The sequence below is a fragment of the Salvelinus alpinus genome, chromosome 13, assembly GCF_045679555.1.
Source record: "Salvelinus alpinus chromosome 13, SLU_Salpinus.1, whole genome shotgun sequence".
In the NCBI taxonomy this organism is placed as follows: Eukaryota; Metazoa; Chordata; class Actinopteri; order Salmoniformes; family Salmonidae; genus Salvelinus; species Salvelinus alpinus.
The window spans coordinates 11,745,460-11,764,437 of record NC_092098.1 but is presented as its reverse complement, the minus strand read 5'-3'; the positions used below and the strand labels follow the sequence as shown (position 1 = coordinate 11,764,437).

The following is an 18,978-nucleotide window of genomic DNA, read 5'->3' as shown; positions in this document are numbered from 1 at the left end:
TTTTCCGGATAAGGGCAGACTACCTATTGTATTTTCCCCTTCCTCCTTTCCATACAGCTCTAAATACAGCCCAGATGTTAGGAATGTTCACCAATCTGTGTTCAAGAGGTAGCCTGAGCTTCAGTCCTCTCAGGATCTATCTTTTCTGATCAGTAGGCTAACATGCCAAAGACAATTTTCTTGGGAGCGCTGAATGCTTCGAAAGCACTGTGACCTCCTTGTCTTTTCTCTAGGAGCTTTAACGGTCGCTGGGTAACAGGCTATTGATAGGTTTATAAAGTGGGGAGCTAAATGAAGGGGGGCTGTGCTCTTTTAAATGTCCCTCAGTATATTGTAGCTAGTTTCCAAGGCACTTGATTATTTGAGGTCGTTATGGCCATTGACACGTCTTTAACAGAAAGAATGAAGATGGAAAAGCGACCGTTACTATTTAGATTAGTTTATATCATGCCCGTAAGCTCTTACAACACACCATGTACACGCCGTTAAGCCTCCTCTTTGCATTAGAGTTATGAAGCAGAGAATGCTTTCTATTTTGCTTAATCAAAATAGAAATCGTCCAATTAATGAACACTGGTCTATTGGTAGAGTTAAAGAAGATATCAACTGAGCAAGCTGACATCTTATACAGACCCCTACTACTACTGTAACTATGATCAAACAAACTCAGCTCCTGCTCTTCCCCACAAACACCTGCAGTAGGACGTTTCTATTGGAGGTTTTTGTGGAGAAGACCGCGAAGAGCAACAGTTCAGCTGATAAAGACCTCTAACCTGGGACTCTGACGTGCATTGAAAATGATCTGAGTGCTCCAGACACCACTACAAGAGTACACGGAGCAGGGAATGTGCAGCCAAGTTAAAGAAAATCAAGAGTAATAAGTACTTTAAAAAAAAATTTTTTTTACAGAGCTGTTTGTTCCAGTCCAGCCAACGTAAAACAGGATATATCCCAAATCCCTTTCCTCCCTCTGCTGTCTGCGTCATACGCTTAAAGGATATGACTATTTTTCCAGGTCTGCACCTTAAAAGCACACGGACAACTTTGGTTTTACCAAAGTCCAATCAGAAGAAATACATGGTGAGCTAAAAAAGTATTGGGACAGTGACCCATTTTATTTGTATTTTTTTTTTTATACAGTAGATTTGGCTTTCTATTCCAGTACTTTGGATTTGAAATGATACAATGACCAGGAGGTTAAAGTGTAGAATGTCAGATTTAATTTGAGGTGAACTGTTTACAAATTACCACACTTTTTGTACATAGACCCCCTCATTTTAGGGGACCAAAAGTATTGGAACAAATTCAGTTATGTGTATTAAAGTACTAAAAAGTTAAGAATTTGGTCCCATATTCAAAGCAAACAATGACTACATCAAGCTTGTGACTTGATGCATTTGCTGTTTGTTTTGGTTGTGTTTCAGATAATTCTGTGGCCAAAAGAAGTTAAAGGTAAATAATGTAGTGTCATTTTGTAGCGACTTCTATTGTAAATAAGAATATCATGTTTCTAAACACTTCTACATTAATGTGGATGCTGCCATGAATATGGATAATCCTGAACGAAATCGTGAATAATGATGAGTGATAAAGTTAGATGCACAAATATCATACCCCCACCAAAAATGCTAACCTCCCGTTATGTATTGAGAGGTTAGCATGTCTTGTGGGTATGATATTTGTGCTGAAGTACAGAGCCACAACAACAACAAAATAGGTCACTGTCCCAATACTTTGAGCTTGTATATAGCACAGAATGCACACCCAATCAAAAATAACTGCTATTTCGGTTACAGAAGTTGTCAGCCTCACCTGGGCACTATGCATCTCCACACAGACCCTGTCCACCCCTTTCCACACAGGCTGGTCACGGAAGAGCTCAGGGACTATAACTCCACGAACACAATTGTATAGAATACATTCGCTTTTTACACGTGGATAACTTTTGAGAAATCTACTACCATCAAAACACCGTGATGATCACCGACAACAAAATGACAGAAATAAGAAATAACACCACAGCTGTACTTCGTTGTTTTCTTTTAAACCATGTTTTATTATTCCTAATATGAAGATACAAGTCAACAAACATTATTTTCAATCTGTAATGAAAATGCTCCACTGCACACTGACATCTTGTGGAAGGGTCTGGTATTACAGACACATACCTGAAAAATGGACAGCAGTTCTAGTTAAAGTAATAAGTAACAGGAGTAACAGTAGTAGTAATAACAGTAGCAATAATAATAAATCATAGCAGTGGTATTAACTCGGAATTAGTTAAGTCACAGAAGAAGGAACTTAGATTCTTCAAAGAAATTCGAAATGAGAGTGGGTGAACAGGCTTATCAAACGCTGCAGAACAGATCAGACCACTGGATGAGAAAGTACAAGAACCCCGCGAGACAGCACATCTGCTGTCTAACTCTAGAAAAAGGAAGCTCAAATTTGCCATCAGTCCTCTGGTTAATTTATACTGCATTTCGTTTCCTCTTCAAATAAGAGACCACGATAACTTTTTAGTTGTTCCACTTTAACTTTTAAAACCCCCCAAAACCCTCTCTCAACACCCTCAATAATACAATCCTTTTCTGGTCAAAGCTCACCAGTAACACACGGAGACTGAACAACAACCCAAGTCTGGAACCAACTCACAACCAGCTCCACATATTTCTGCTTGGCTGGAAGGCCAGAGTCATTCTACCTTTGTATATCAGAGTGTGTGTGTGTGTGTGTGTGAGAGCGAGACAGACAGAGAGAGGAGAGAAAGGTAGTGTGTATGTTTGTAAAGTATGTGAAATAGTGGCTCCAAGTAACATGTCCTTTTGCATCACATGACCAATTTGGCCAACTCACCTTCTGAGCCATAAACATTCATAAGAAGTTATACTAGAACATACAGCGCTAGACTCATCTTCAGAGACCTCAAATGGGCCTGGGGAACCTGCTCGTGTCTTCAACTGGGTCACTGTGGGAGCAGTGCGCCCAGTAGAGGGCTACACAAGCTACTTGTTGAAGTGCTGTGGCCGATCCAGCACTGGCTGCCCTGGTAGTAGTTTGTCACAGTGAATATTGACAGAGCAAGGCTCACTCCGTTCTACTCGGAGCATCGCTGACCTTTTTCATTTGTTGCCTCATTGAACAGGTCAGAGGGCTTTGAACTGTGATTAAGGAGCCAGAGGTTCAGCTCAGTGCATTCGGCTGAGACCAATAGCTCAGGCTCACAGCTGGGATACAAATCAAGGCAGACAAAGCAGTCAACTGCATATTCTACAGCCTCAGGTATTATGGGTCAACTCTTACTTATTTACCCCAAATCACACCAACTGTATTGGACTGAAAGGCCAATAGTTCAATAGTCTTGCCTGTTGGAAAGCTGCACATTTCTGACACTTAGCCAGCCACCTGTTCTTTCCATCTCTGGTTTAGGGTGAGCCATCGGTCATACAATAACCTAACAGGGCTTTGATACGCCACACCCTCACCCCAGATAAGCCTATCATTGAGTAACAGACCATTGCCCGCAAGAATTGAGGCTCCAGGATTCTGCCATGTTTAGAGCCGTCTTATACAGGAAAAACTTCCACTCGTCTCAGACAAGGAAATAAAATCACTCACTGTGCCAGGACTCCCTATCTACGTATCAAAGTCATCTTTACTGTCATTTAATATCATTTAACCATTTTCTTTTTGCCCATTTGTGAATTCTTTCCAAACTGCTAATGATACACCTGTGCATTCCTGTGTAATACTCCACCCTCCACAGCATGGGCTTCATGGTATCATGCCATACAACGCTTACGGGGAAATCTCATGTACCTAGAAAATCTAACTAGGTGAGAATTGGAGACAACAATGAGACACATACAGGTACAATCCTACATGAGGTCATGCCACACACGGAGGAGCTCAAAGCTCTCCGGCAAAACACCTTAAGTCTATTCTCTCTATCGTTTACCATCAAGTGAGGAAAGCGATCCATGGTTACGCCTCTTCCAATCCAACCGAGCTTTGCCTGCATTTCACTTCCTTCAATCGCTGTTGCGGCTGGGCCTGTCTCCATGTGCCCTACGGTACCTGGGTACAGAATCCATAGACGTACGCCGCGTCAACGCCAAGGGGCACATTCGGAGATTTGTTACGTGAGTGAAAAAGCTCCCTTTGTGATTAGGCGCTATTCAAGGAACGACTGGGCTAATAAAGGGTTCTTAAGTCTGTGGGCTGCAGTAAGGCTCAGTACTCGTCCTCTCCCTCGTCCAGCACATCACCTTCTGATCCTCTACTCTCATCATCCCCCCTCAGCGCCCCGACCCTAACCCACCTGTAATGACCCCCCATGCCACATGGATGTGCTTCTGCTTACAATCCTCTCTAGTGTTTGGCACTGGCAGTGTTAACGTGCCCCTCTGCCATCACATACCAAAACAACAGACAGGAGGTGGTGAGGGAAGAGTGAAACGGAAGTCTTGAAACCATCTAGGAGGAACGTTTAATTCATTCATTAGCATATTGTCATCTACATTTTAAGAATACTTCTAGAAAGCCATCCCAACAACTTATTTAAGTGAGTGTTTATCTGTGTGTGTGTGTGTTTACCTGTGTGTGAAGTCAGAAAAGCAGCATCCAACTGGACACGTCTGATTTAGAACAGAAACGTGCAAAACCCACAGCACCACAACTCTCACTAGAAAACTAAACCTCTCTGCTTCAAAAAGAAACAAGGAAACTCACAATCAAAGGAGAAATAATCCCGCAGAAGAACAAAATCAAACAGGTACAATTCCAAGTTAAAATAAAACCACCACACAAATATATCTATCATTCTGCACTGGTGAAAATCACTTAACTGCACACTGCTAAAATTTACTGAGCTTTCTTAAAAAGAAAAAACCCACCTCAAACTGAAAACGATACAAACAGAAACGAGACCAACGTGGTCCCGTGAATTAAACCAAATTGTTGTTTCGCAACATGACTCAATACATCCACTGACATACTCTTTAAATAACTTCCTTTTTATCCCCCTCAAGCTTGCAACAGCAAAAAGATAAATAATAATTATAATAACAATAATTATTGGTAACGTTAATAACGCCAACGTCCCAAAAATGATGTGGTCCTTCCCAAGGAGGGGGGGAGAGAGAGACTGGGAGAGGGGACGTGAGGGGACAGCACCCTCTACCGTGGTCCATGGGCTCTCTTTTATTGGTAAAACAGCATTAGAGCATATTACCCATCTAAAAACTGGTTGAGGAAGAACTAATTTTAAAACAGAATCCAATGTGGGTGAATGGAAGAGAATTGACTCTTAGGGGCCTCATAGCCTCTTGGCTCTGCCAATGCTAACCACCCCTGCCTCTCATCTCCCCACAAACACCTTGGTTCCCCCCAGCGATGAGGTCAAAGAGTTCTTATTAGTGTGACTGATCAACAAACCCAGCTTCTTGTCTGAAAATGCCATTGACGCTATAGACAATGGCTTACATTGGTAGGATGAATCTAATGTGAGAAAGGGAAAGAGCGATAGAGGGAAAGAGAAGACAAATGGAAAAAGAGAGGGAGAAAGAGCAAGCTCTGTGTGTGCCACATAGTTGTTGACAAACTCCTCAGGACCAAGGCTGAGAGCGATGCGTTTATGCCACAAGACTGTTTTCCTTTCTGCCCGTTTCAGTTTGGTGGAATTTCGACAAATATCATTTTCCTTGATGTTGTTATTCTCCAGACGTTTTATTTCTTCTTGCCAAAGAAGCTGAACCTCTTTTCGCGGTCCTTCTCCTTGCCCTCCTTGTTGCGCATGGTGACCCCTGCAGCCTCCGCTGAGCTAGGGGAGATGGGGGGCATAGTCATGGCTCGGCTCAGGACCCTGGGGCCTCCGGGGGAGCGGTCTCCTGACCCCCCTGCTGGGATGGAGCTATGAATGGAGTGGATCCACGAGGCCATCTCCGGCTGGGACAGACAAACGCAGGGTTAGTCCTCAGGAGGAGGAAAACACCAGAGGAGCATCAGAATCTTGTTTGGGTTGAAATGTGACACTCACCTCATCTTTAGCTTGGAACAGGAACTCCTTACCATCCCCTAGCCTGCACAAGAGAAAAGCCGGGTCAGTATAGATGCACATCACAATTTTATTTACAAGACTATTCTCTATTCAAACCGTCGTGTTTCCTCTCTCTCACCGTAGCTTGAAGACGTGTTTCCTCTTCTTGTAGCCGTGCGCCACCTCACACACAGCCTCTCCCAGGCTGATGGGGACTTCTCCGTGGTAGGGGATCCCGTTGGAGGCGCTCTTCTGGTCCTTGTAGAAGCCAAGGCTGCCCTTACGCAGAACGCAGTACACATTCTGCCAGGACCTATGGGAAGAGAGAGAGAAGCTGTTGGCGGAAGGCATGCAGGCATGCGCCTGAAAAGGTTAGGGACATCAAAGAGTTCATGGCGACACACAAAAGGCTATTTTCTTCATCAAAAGAATAGACACTCCAAAAATCCTACATCTAACTTATGTTGTTGGTGTTGTTTTTGATCGTATTAATCCCAAACTTCAACAGACGGAGTCTATATAACCTAGAGCTCTCCATTTACCCTTCAGGGTACACGCTCACTCCAAGACGCCCCTCCATGCCCCCTTGCCCAACTCCCGTCGCGGTATCTCACCTGCTAGCTGCCCTCTTGGCGTGGGTCTCCATCTCCTGCTTGCGGTAGAGCAGGCCTTCCATGGCGTCTGTGCCAGCGTCATCTCCCTTGCTGGGTAGCGTGGCAGACGGGTCCAGGCGTGAAGACGCCAGCCCGCTGTCTCTCCCCGGACCATTCACAGAGTCGGACTCAGAACCCTGTCATCCAAGACACAGGGCAGTCAGGACACATGGCCACAACGATTCCTAGAAGCCATGCATGTATTGCGCCAACTTGACAAAACGCCAACTTGACAAAACGAGACCACAGCTAAATGTCCATATCCACATGCACTAGACGGTAGCTTTGAAAAGGATGGACAAAAAACACATACAGGACTTCACAGACACACGTTAACAGACGACAGACACATGGAGAACAGCTTCAACCCCACAGGAGGAGGGTCATCGTCTGAATGTCACTCACAGCCTTACTGGAACATGGCAAACGCAGCAGAAAGCCTTCTCATACTGTTGCTAAGATACACGCTTGCTTTTTATAGAGGGGGTGTGGCATTGTTATCTTTGTTTCCTGGCAAAACATCAAATTCAATTTGAAAGGAAATCAACATTTCCTCTCGTAATTTTTAAAAACTTTTCCTACTAACACCCCATTCAAAACAACCCCACCAAGCTAGGCACAGCCCACCCAGGGACCTGCCAGCTAGGGACAACCCTCATCACCTCATACTAACAATAGCTTGGAACTGAAACTACCCTTACAAACACTCATGTGCTGGTCATTTTGAAGATGGGTACAAATGGAACAGCACCCAAGAAAGGTTTGAGAGCCTCTGACACCAAATGATATCATGAATCTGTGTGAGGCATGACTGCCTCAACAGCTGCGGGGACTGTATATCTTCAAAATCAAATAAAGCAATGGCAGTGACAGGACGATGGCGCCCTCTAGTAGGTCATGCTGAGGTACTGCAGGAGCTGAGCGCAGGCGGTGATGGGGGGGATGGGATGAGGAAGCTAGGCTAGGGCTAGGATAGGTACTCACGCGCAGCGGATGCTTTGGCTTAGACACAGGTTTAGAGACAGGTTCACACTTCTCTTTCTTTTCCACTGACACTGATGATACTGATAACGACTGCAGGTAAAGACGCAACAAGTCATTGTTAAGAAGTCCTTGTGCTAGGAGATAGCATGCTACCCTGTGCTAACGCGTTTGAAACAGACCCTGACGCACGCACGACAAAGGGACACAATCACATCATAAACGGGGAAACGGACTCACGTTGAACATATACAGGCTTGGTTTCAGTCATGTCAAAGACGTAACATTCTCTCACACTTAGAACATTTAAAATCTTTCATTCAAATCTCCTCAAACATATGAACAGGACAACACGAAGAGGAACAAGACATAAAACATGGAAAAATTATTTCAGTCAGTAGTTTAATTTGAGTGTATTAAACAGGAAGTAAGAACCTTTGATTAGATACAGTATGTCTCAATGTCCTCTCTCACCTGGGAGGTGTCCTGGTAGCTGTGGACTCCATTCACTGATACTGACTGGTTCAGTGTGGTCTGGTCTAGGCTGGTCCTGGGTTACACAGAAGGGGAAATGAGCTTTAGAACGAGGGGGGGATGTGGGGGGGGGGGCTTCAAATTTCTCTGGTTACTAGGAGTCCCTCCAGTCTTACCTGGCATCATGTGTTTCGGCCTCAGACGGGGCCACCTCTTCTGTCGGGGGTGGTGTGGGGGTTCGCCTCGCCCTCTCCTCCTCCTCCCTCCTCTGGATCTCCTGCTCCTCCAGCTGAAATGGAAGCCCAGGTTAGTGGCTGTTCAGGAGACGTTACCCTACCTTCCTAACAACGCCAAGTACATGCATTCTCCCAACTCCTGCCAACCCACCATCTTCCCATTTGCAACCCCCCCATCCTCCTCACCGTGGTGAGTTTCTCCAGCAGGGTGAAGCGCTCCTCCCAGCCGGCGGCCAGCTTCTCGAAGGCCTCGTGGCGTTTGATCAGGCTCTCCACCTCGTCCACGTTAGAGCCCAGCTCGGCCCCCCGCACCAGGGGCTCCTGGCCTGCCAGCCATGTCTCTGCCACGCACGCATCCCGGCCAAACTGCAGCACCTCCAGAACTGAGACAGAAACCAGAAAATAAATGAGTAACCATGAAAAGATCACGAGCAAACACCCTAACTAACACACGTGTTAAAACAGACAAACGCAAAATAAATAAATACATTTAAAAAACACCCTGAAGTCCACATACCTATCAGGAGGTGGTCCATCTTGTCCTGCCACTTGTTGCTGATCTCATCTCTCTTGCCCTGGAGCTGGTCCAGTTTCTCCAGGATCTATGGGATAGCCAACAGGCATGTCAGTAACATTACATGAACAAGCTGCAATACACACTCTGGGACAACGCCGACACGACGGTGGTAGGCCTGGTCAGTGTGGGGCCGGAACAACCGCTCCCTCAACGTCAGTAAGACTAACAACTTCAAATGGTCCTCGCGCAGTTGTGAAGAAACCTCAGGAGTTTGAACAGGTTTGGCATGGGCCCTCAAATCCTCAAAAAGTTCTACAGCTGTACCATTGAGAGCATCTTGACTGGCTGCATCACTGCTTGGTATGGGAATATCACCGCCCTCGATTACATGGTGCTACAGAGGGTGGTGCGGACAGTCGAGTACATCAGTGGGGCTGAGCTCCCGGCCATCCAGGACCTCTATATCAGGCGGTGTGAAAGGAAGGCCCGGAAAAAGACTCCAACCACCCAAGCCACAGACTGTTCTCTCGGCTTCCGCCTGGCAAGCGGTACCCTTTTTGCCCCAACTCTTTACTCGTCACATACGCTGCTGCTACGGTTTATTATCTATCCTGTTGCCTAGTCGTCCCTTTACCCCTCCCTATATGTACATATCTACCCCAATTACCTCGTACCCCTGCACATCGACTCGGTACTGGTACCAAGAGTATATAGCCATGTTATCATTACTTATTGTGTATTTATTCCTCGTGTTATTATTTTTCTATATTTTTCTTTCTGCATCATTGGGAAGGGTTCGTCAGTAAGCATTTCACCGTTAGCCTACACCTGTCGTTCACGTAGCATTTTTTTTAATTTGATTTGCATAAACACACCTTTTACATTTGCTTTTGTCCTAATCCCTAAATCCAAATGTGGGTGTCCAGTATGTGACGTAACGGTGACATGGCCCATACCTCATCAGCTGCATAGTGGTTGTTGTTGATGAGAGAGTGTCCCATCTCATTGCAGGTGGTGAAGCTGTCTGCCCGGGTCTCGATCTCAGACTTGATGTCCTGATGGTTGGCTATGACCAACCCTGCAGAGGACACGTCCCTGACAGAGAGAGAGAGGATGGGGACGACGACGACGACAGAAATTCAGCGTAAAACCTTAATAAAAACATTGAGAACAACGATGACAGAACAGAGGCAAGGTCAGGTCTCACCTGGGGCTGTCGTGGGCGTCGATCTGCAGGTTGACCCCGTCCATCCACAGCATGAGGTCACGCACCATGTTGACGAAACGGAACTTCTCCACGGTGTCCAGCAGGACGTGTCGGCGAGCCTGGCCGGCCCCCAGCAGACCCTCCCAGGCCTCAGTGACAGAGCGCTCACTCCGGTGGATCTCCTCGGCCTTCTCCCCGGCGTAGGCCTTCTGCAGCCGCGCCGCGTCGTCCTGCACCTGGTTCACCTGGGGTTGGAGGAGGCAGCCGGCTCAGAAGGGATCCTGAAAACCATGAACCTGCCACCTCATGTGCTCTGACACATTTCTGATAGCCCCCAGTACGAGTCTGAAAAGCAGCCCTCACAATGCACTAAATCTAATATTCCACTGTGGGATGGTGTGCAAAAGTGTGTGTAATGACATTATTTCTCCCACTGGTGTTCCTGTAAGTATCCCTGTACACTGGTGGTATGGTGCCGAGTTCATCCAATTGAATTCAATATCTTTATTGTCCCGAAGGGAAATTCATTGTGCAGCCAGGAGTTTAAAAGAGCAGCGGCCTACCTGTCCGCTGAGGGCCTGGATGTCATGCTCGTAGGCGGTGTGCTGTCGGTGGAGGTGCTGGACGGTGTTGAGGTCACGCCCCAGGTCAGAGGGCAGCGCCTCCTTCTTCTCCCGGACCCTCCCCAGCGCCTCGCGGGCGTCCTGGTGGAAGCGGTGCAGCTCGTAGGAGGCGGACAGCATCTGGGTGCGCGTGTCGATCAGCTCCAGCAGGTCGGCCCACGCCTCGTTCAGACCGTCCTTCCACTCCGCCACGCTGGCGTTCTCAGGGTGACCCGACTCGATGAGGTCATCGGCCAGCCCGTTAACGCCGTCCACGCGCTCCTGGCCGATGGTGCTGGTGTCCCGAGCAAACTCGCGGAACTTGTCCCGCAGCATCTGAGAGGAGAAGAGGTTTAAATATGGATAATAATCCCAGGTTATCGTCATACTTCTTAAAAAGGTAGCTGACAGAAGAAAGAAAAAGTTGTCGGTGAGCAATTAGTGCCTGTGTGTTGTGTTACTAAGTGTGTGTGTGTGTTGTGTTACTAAGTGTGTGTGTGTGTGTGTTGTGTTAGTACATAATTGAACGTATGAGGAAGTGAAAGGAAAGCCACTCACGGTGACATGTTCGTAGTCCTGTCCCAGCTCATGGGATCCAGCCACCACCTCCCTCTCTGCGATCCACTGCTCCAGGTCGTCCACCTCTCTCTTCAGCTGGGTCAGCCTCAGCCTCTCCTGCAGACGCCCACGCCGCTCCTCAGCCAGGTCCTTCAGCCCTGCGTACAGCTTGTCCACCTGGGCTTGCCGTAGGTTGATACGCTCGCTAACAGCAGGGAATATATATGTGAGTGAGTCAGGCCAGTTGTAATGACTGAGACATTGTGGCTGTAGTTAAATCCTATTGTGAAGTGGCATTAGTTTAATGTACTTAGCTTTTAACTGCCCTCCCCCCACCCCCTCGTTAACCCCTGTGCCCTTCACCTCTCTGGGTGTTCGCTGGTCATCATGGTGCGGCTGCTGTTGGCCAGCTGGTGGATGGGCTGGGCGTAGTCCTCCAGGGTCTGCTCTAACGTCTGGTGCTTCTTCACCATCACCAGAGCACTCTGCTCATCCTGGGTCACACACACACACATTACAGAGATGGAGTTAGCACCATTAAGCCAGGGACACAGCACTAGAGAGCGCACAATAGACGCCATTATGACAGACAGAGCTCAACTTCCGCCTGTCTCTCCTCTCACCTTGGCCTTCTCCTCTGACATCATGTGTAGCTCCTGCTCTCCCATCCAGGCCTCGGCCTCGGCAGCGTCGGTGTAGAACTGCTGGGCGCGGTTGGCCTCCACCAGCCGGGCGTGGCGCTCGTCCGTCTCAGCGATGAGCTGGGCCCAGGAGTCTCGGAGCTCCGCCAGACGGCCCTCCAGAGCAGACTGCCTCTCCCCGTCCATCTCCTCCTGCCCTGGGGACATCCCCCTGCGGTGGGTCTGGATGTCATCAATACGGGGCTGGTGGCCCTGGATCTCCTTCTGCAAAGTCTGGAAAACAAAACAAAAAAGGTGTTGCAGTGTTGCATTATTTTTCCCTCCTACTGTCCAGACTCTTCCCTAAAATTCCTCTCTCGTCTGTGTACCTGGTTCTTCTTGATGAGCAGCTGCACACTGGACAGGTCCTTCCCATGGTCGGTGGATGTGGCCAGGGGCATCCTCTCCTTCACCCATAGCTAATTGACCGACAGACATGAGGAAGTGCATTAAAAGACGACGATGATGATTCTGTACAACATCTCTGTATTTAGAGTCAGGTGGGTCCCACTCACAATCTCATCCTCCAGGTCTCTGTTGAACTGGTGGCCCTCCTTGGAAGCCAGCAGTAGCTGCCGCCTCTGGTTGAGGGGGTCCTGGAGCTGGGAGAAGCTGTCAGTGACACGTCTCTGCTGGCAGTCCACCTCCACCACGGCCCCACCAGCATCTTCCTGGGACAACGCCAGCGCCTGGGACTGCAGCGACTGCACCTCCTTCTCACGCACCTCCATCTGGTGCTCCAGCATCTACACACACACACAGGGATGTTTGTTATTACGCTTTCATTTCGATACGGACACTTCTCCACGCAAATGGTCACAGGAGTAAGGAGTATGACAACTGAGAACTGTCTTCGGCGGTGTAATGTCACCCACCTGGTGCTTCTTGAGCAGGATGTTGACGGAGGTCAGGTCCTTGCCGAAGTCGTCGCTCTGAAGCTGCCCTGACAGGTTCTTCAGCCACACGTCCAGAGCAGAGCAGCTCTGGGTGAAGAGCTCCGCCCTGTTGGCATCGAAGAGGCACTGAGCCTTGGTGCGTGTAGTGTTCTCTAGCTCTTCCCATTGGCTCTGCAGGCCCTCCAGAGTTTGCTGGACTACAGGCTGTAGCTCTGGCTTCTCTGTCACCAGGGCCTGGCCCTCCTAACAGGGGCATGGGGAAAGGGGTCAGAAAAAGCATAAATACTGGCACCCACATCTTTCGGACTGCTTTTTCCACTTATTATTTTCGTCGTATAATAGTTTTATGATCCTACCTTATCGATCTTATCCAGCCAGTCTTTGTTGGAGGCCAGCTCAGCCATGAAGGCCTGGTGTTTCTGCCACTTGCTGTGGAGGTTCCTGGCCTCGTCGTACGACATGTCCTGAGCAGTCAGCATCTTCTCATTGATCCACAGAGTCAGCTGCAGAGAGAGAGAGGAGAATGATATTACTCAATGCATGTGCCTCAGGATAACTGCTTTGACTGCGGTTTTATATATTTTTACTACAAGACAAACAGTGTCAATAAAATGACACCATCATTATTGTAACAGTTGGCGATTCGTACCTCTTGTCCGTCCTGCAGGAAATGCTGAAGTTCGCGGTTGTCCTTCAGTTTAGACAGGAGTTCATTTGCAGCTTCCCTATTCTTCTGATGTCTCTCCTGGATGGAGTCGGCCTTCTCCTGGATCTTGTCAGAGTTGGCGTTAAGGTCGTTGACCAGGCGGCGTCCGGCCTCTACCACGCCCGTGATTTTCTCCTCGCTGGCCTCCATGGTGGTCAGGAAGTCCTCGTGCTTCTTGATGGCCTCCTCTGCCCCCTGCAGGCTGGAGGGCATCTCAGTGTGGGACAGCACATACTCCTACAGAAGGAGAGAGAACTATTAGTAACATCATCGAGATAGACAATAGATGTGTTTGATTCTTCTCCACTGGTGTCCTGGTCCTCACCTGGCTGTTGAGGAAACCCTCAGCCTGCTTGACGTCCCTCAGGAAGCTCTGGAAGTCGAAGGCTTGGGCCAGAAGGCTGTGGCGGTTCTCCCACATCCGGCGCAGATCTTGCCAGCCGGTGTCCAGCGCCTGCAGCCTCTGGGCCAGGAACATGTACTGGGCGTCCGTCTGGCCCTGGGTCACCTCGTCACCCACCGCCCGCATCTTCTCATAGTCCTCCTTGTAGTTGTCCACCTCGTTCTTGATGCTCTCGTGCTGGGAGAGCAGGCCCTCAGCCTCTGGCAGCGAGGTGGGGATGTCCTCGGACGCCACGGCGGTCTGCGTGCGGGACAGCCAGGACTGGAAGTCATCCAGGTCCCGGAGGAAGCCCTGCAGCTTGCTGGCCTCGCCCAGAGACTCCTCACGCCGCTTCATGGTGGCGTTGAGCTCCTGCCACACCTCCTGGATCTCCCCCAGGTGGGCATGGATCTCCTCTGCCTGGTCCGGGTGCTCCTCAGCCAGCTTCTCTGCCTCCTTCTTCAGGTCGTCCAACTTACCCTGAAAAGATATAGAAAATAAACAAATGGTGTCACCAACATCATATGGCATAAAATGATACAAAAGTATTGACGTGAACCAGTTAATGACTCAACTGATCGCTATAAAACATTATCTGATGCTGTGGTTTAACTTTGTCCACCTCCATAACCTTTGACCCGTCTCCCCGCCGTACCTGAATGGCCTCCAGGTCTCTCTCCATGCCGGTGAGTTTGCGCTGCAGGGCCATGACACCAGCCAGGTCGTTGCCCAGGCTCTCGGTGGACTCGATCACCTTGGTCTTCTCTCTCATCCAGCTCTGGATCTCGTTACACTCCAGGTGGTAGTTCTGGATGTTGAGGGCCGACTCCAGGGCATGTTTCCTCTGGTCCGCCAGACGCTGGAACTCCTTCCACCTGGGGACCAGAGCAAGGGGAAGTCTCAATGACCTGTTTCCAGTGCTCACTTCATACAATGTATTGGCTATGCATCAGAGGGTATTATGTGTTTTTCATGTGAGTATCAGACATAGGTTCAAATACTATTTCAAATATCTTGAAGTATTCAGATATATTTTATTTGAAAAGAAATACACCGAGTCAAAAACACTCCCAGGTATTTGAAAATACTCTCAAATACAATTTGGTAGCCTATTTGGTTCTTACAAATAACCATTCAAATAAAAGTACTTGTTTTGGGCTGTGTATTTGGATGTCTGAGAGGCATCATGTTGAGTACTACTAACCTGTTGTTGAGCTGGTCTTGCGTCTGGTGGATCTGCTCTTTGCTGCGGTTGTCTGATCCCAGCAGCTGTTGGGCCACCTGGTTGACATCAGAGATACGAGTCCCCAGGTTGTTCATCTCAGGCTCCAGGGTCTCGAACCTGCAGACACACACAGGGACGTACATTCAACACTCTGTCCCATGTTCCCACTCATATTTCCATTGCTTAGTCTCTACAATGGAGATTAGAAGGGAAATATTATCATAGGAAGAGCTTCTATCCCCCAAACGTTGTTCTGCCATTCCACAAAAAAATGACCAGAATTTACATCTGTACTGTAAAAAAGGAGAGATTCAGTTTGATATCCACTCCACTTAACGAAGCACAATGATCAGAGTACACAGATCAATACCAAATGAAAAGGCTATTTAAATCACTGCCTAAAGACCACCTCTTCCTTCCTAACCCATCGTTGGAACACTCCTCCCTTCCCCAGCTCACCTCTGCTGCACCACCTCCAGGTCTTCCAGTTTGGTGGGGATCTGCATGCCGTCCAGCCACTGTTCCTTCTCCCCCACCCACAGCTGGCAGGCGCCCGCCTCGCTGTACATGCGGTAGAGGGCCAGCGCCCCCTCCAGGGCCTGACGCCGCGACGCAGACAGGGCCTCCAGCTCGTGGTAACGCTGCTCTATGGCAGGCAGACGTCCCTCTACCTACACACAGCCAGACGGCAACAACCACTCAGTCAGAGGACGCCCCTCCGAGCAGAGTCAATAACAAGTCAAGGAATACAAAATGGGAGCGATAAATAAAATATGTCTCACTTAAAATCGGAGACATGGAGAGTCTTTATGTAATATGTATGGACCAGTGTTTGTGTGTGTCAGAGAGAGAGAGAGAGAGAGAGCGCAATAGAGGGAGAAACAGCACGGTGCACTAGCCTAATGAGTGTTGGTTGATATGCTGTTCCAGGGGTAACTGACCTGAGGGGAGTTTGCATGGACCGGGGGCAGGCTGAGGGCCTGCTCGTGCAGGGAGTCGATGAGGGTGCGGTGGCTCTGGATCTCCTCCTCCACCTCCCTCTGCTTGCGGGCCAAGGTCTGGGTGGAGAACTCGTCGTGGCCCACCTCCTGGCTGGACACCTGGCGCAGCGTCTCCAGGATCCAGGCCTCCATGTCGTTGGCGTCCGTCTGGAACTGGTGCAGGGCCACCGCCTCCTTCAGCTGCTGCTCCCTCAGCTGGGACGTCTGGGGACGGAGGGGGAGAGAAGGAATCAGCATATAAAACAAGAGGAACCACTTCTGAAATCGATCAATTCATTCGCTCTTTCCAGAACGGTCTACCTCCTTTCCCCTGCCTGCTCACCTCCTCCAGGTGTGCCCACTGAGCGCGGACGTCCCCGATCCTCTCAGTGCACTCTGGGGCTCCAATGTGTCCCTCCTCCACCAGGGTCTGTCCGGCAGCGATGCTGTTGCCCAGAGGGCCGTAGCGGGCTGCCATCTCGTCCCTGAAGGCCTCGTGCTTGCTGAGGAGGTGCAGGGCGGAGGCGAGGTCGCGGCCACAGTCTCCTCCAGCCAGGATCTGCTCCTGCTCTCTGATCCAGGCCGCCTCCTCTCCCAGCTCCCACAGGAACTGCCAGAGGCGCCGTGACTCCTCGAGGCGCACCCTCCGCTCCCCAGCCAGCTGGCCCAGCTCCTCATAGGCCCGGCCCAGCAGAGACACCTTCTCTCCCACCAGCGCCGGCTCACACGGTTTGTAGACTGAGAGAGATAAGGAGAATTAGCTAAATGGTTATTGGTGAAGAGGCATCCAAATAAATGTATAAATTCCTTCCTCCTCATAAGTTACGTGATGCATGAAAGCTGCAGAGTGCATAGTCGTTGAACGCCATCGTTACCATAATCACACGTACACAGTAACTGACTGTCGAGTGTATATTAGTGAGGGGTCTGTAGTCTCACCCTGTTGGTCCGAGGTGAAGCGCTGAGCGGCTCCCTGGACCCCGCGGACCCCCTCTGCCTGGGCTGAGATGTCTGCCTCCACCAGGTTGTGAGTCTGCAGCAGGTCCTCCACATCATGCAGGTGCTTCCCACTGTCCTGGGACTGCAGACGACCCTGAGAGAGCACAGAGCAGGAAGAGGTTAGAAACACATTCACTCACCATGTCTGGATTGCAAGTAGTTATCTACTTCGCCAGAGTCAGACGAACTCGTCGATACCATTTTTGTCTCTGTGTCCAGTATGAAGGAAGTTAGAGGTAGTTTCGCGAGCCAATGCTAACTGGCGTTACCCATAGACTTCGTCATTGCGCTATCTACTAGCAGTCACTGCGCCTCAGAGAGATGGTAATGGGATTCAGAGAGCCTCACCTCATCAAACCCAAATGAGCGCTCTGTTTTCTAAAGATGAAGTCTCACTTATCAGTCGGCACAAAAGCTGGCCCCTCATTTACGTTTTTGACGCCTTGACTTAATCTATATCTCTTAGTGACTGCTGCAGCTATGTCTTTTACTAATGCTCCCTGCCATTAGCATCTCATTAGCGGCATTTAATAAAGGGCCTCATTGCCCAAATTCCCGAAGTATCCCCTTTACGGTAGGCAGGGGAAAGGGAATCAGCTGAGGCCAAGAGCTAAGAATATACTGTCAGACTCTCCTAGTCAGGACCACCTCAGTCAACCTCTGTAACCCATCACACCCAGGAGTAGCCGCCATTTTGAAAGGAGTCATTTGAGTTTGGACTGGCATGCAGGGTTGATAGTGTGAGATGTACAGCATGACCAAGTGTGCATTTTCTACACCGGGAGAATATCGGGTGTGTTGCTATGTTCCAATACCTTCATCTCTCCCATCCAGTCCATGATGGATCTCATCTCCTGCAGCAGTCTCTGCAGGTCTCGGTGTGCGTTGAGTCTCTCCCTGCGAGCGGCTAACAGCTCCTTCAGGTACTCCCACAGCCGCAGCACGTTGTCCCTCCTCGCCAGCACACGGCGCACGTCGTGGTAGTTCTCTGCCTCCAGCTCCCTGGCCACCGCCTCCACGGCCGCCACGCGCTCCCCATACGCCCCGATGTCCGTCTCGATGGCCTCGTGTTTACGAGTCGCGGCGTCCACCGCTCCCAGGTCCACGCCAAAGTTGTCCTGAGGGACAAGAGGACAGATTGAGGTTAGAAGAGGTCAACGTGTGCATTGGTCATGAAATTATCTGTGATCGAAATGGTCAGCGTGTTCAAATGCATACAACGGTAGCCTGTTTAATAACCTCATGACAGTAGCAATTATGACAGTGATAAAGCTACTGAATAAGCGTAGATAATCCCCCCCCCTGCCTCACTGAGATAATTAGAGTGGCTTGTCTGCAGGACAGCAGGACGCTAAGCCTGTCCACTCCATCAAAATAAAGTCATCACAACCATCACCTACGATTACTGTTATCTCTGGGCTGTGGACAACTGACAGACAGACAATATAACCGCCATCCTTTGTCACCTGCCTTCCCAGTTTGAACACATTGCCAATTCAAGGTCAAGGGTGTGTGTGTGTGTCACCTGAGAGACGAGCCGCTGGTTCTCGCTCAGCCAGGTCTCCCTCATGGCGGCCTTGCGGTCGAAACGAGCGGCGAGCATCTCCAGCTTCTCCTGGCGAATCAGCTCGTTCCTCAGCGCCAGCTCCCGCTCGTGCTCCGCCTTCTCCAGGCGCTCCCACGCCTGCAGAGCCAATCAGAACACAGCAAGTCGGAGGTGTCTCTTAAACCAGGGGTGTTATTCATGATCCTAGACGGCTGTAGGGTCAACTGGTGTTTATTAAACGTTCTACTCTAGTCATGCATTTAAACAGGGAGTAACTGCACCTTGATACAAGGCATCAG

The 18,978-nt window shown here is 49.4% G+C and overlaps 1 protein-coding gene across 5 annotated transcripts in view; it reads right to left on the bottom strand.

Moving 5' to 3' along the window:
- Window positions 1–2,035: 2,035 nt before the first annotated feature.
- LOC139537068 (spectrin beta chain, non-erythrocytic 1-like) overlaps window positions 2,036–18,978 on the bottom strand; it is an 84,719-nt gene continuing 67,776 nt past the window's right edge. For 2 of the 5 annotated variants that reach the window (XM_071337929.1, XM_071337931.1), the window contains 29 exons: window positions 18,659–18,817; window positions 17,949–18,251; window positions 17,074–17,227; window positions 16,478–16,872; window positions 16,096–16,359; window positions 15,614–15,825; window positions 15,134–15,271; window positions 14,585–14,804; window positions 13,873–14,409; window positions 13,491–13,784; window positions 13,198–13,344; window positions 12,821–13,084; window positions 12,461–12,691; window positions 12,275–12,364; window positions 11,889–12,179; window positions 11,629–11,759; window positions 11,266–11,470; window positions 10,669–11,043; window positions 10,106–10,350; window positions 9,855–9,993; window positions 8,899–8,983; window positions 8,568–8,764; window positions 8,322–8,434; window positions 8,146–8,221; window positions 7,675–7,764; window positions 6,652–6,827; window positions 6,177–6,371; window positions 6,038–6,080; window positions 2,036–5,946 (listed from right to left, as the gene is read on the bottom strand). In XM_071337929.1, the coding sequence (XP_071194030.1) occupies window positions 5,728–5,946; window positions 6,038–6,080; window positions 6,177–6,371; window positions 6,652–6,827; window positions 7,675–7,764; window positions 8,146–8,221; window positions 8,322–8,434; window positions 8,568–8,764; window positions 8,899–8,983; window positions 9,855–9,993; window positions 10,106–10,350; window positions 10,669–11,043; window positions 11,266–11,470; window positions 11,629–11,759; window positions 11,889–12,179; window positions 12,275–12,364; window positions 12,461–12,691; window positions 12,821–13,084; window positions 13,198–13,344; window positions 13,491–13,784; window positions 13,873–14,409; window positions 14,585–14,804; window positions 15,134–15,271; window positions 15,614–15,825; window positions 16,096–16,359; window positions 16,478–16,872; window positions 17,074–17,227; window positions 17,949–18,251; window positions 18,659–18,817 (5,988 nt within the window). In that variant the 3' untranslated portion in view covers window positions 2,036–5,727. The remainder of the gene's footprint in view (window positions 5,947–6,037; window positions 6,081–6,176; window positions 6,372–6,651; window positions 6,828–7,674; window positions 7,765–8,145; window positions 8,222–8,321; window positions 8,435–8,567; window positions 8,765–8,898; window positions 8,984–9,854; window positions 9,994–10,105; window positions 10,351–10,668; window positions 11,044–11,265; window positions 11,471–11,628; window positions 11,760–11,888; window positions 12,180–12,274; window positions 12,365–12,460; window positions 12,692–12,820; window positions 13,085–13,197; window positions 13,345–13,490; window positions 13,785–13,872; window positions 14,410–14,584; window positions 14,805–15,133; window positions 15,272–15,613; window positions 15,826–16,095; window positions 16,360–16,477; window positions 16,873–17,073; window positions 17,228–17,948; window positions 18,252–18,658; window positions 18,818–18,978) is intronic. The other 3 variants (XM_071337930.1, XM_071337932.1, XM_071337933.1) reach the window with 3 other exon arrangements.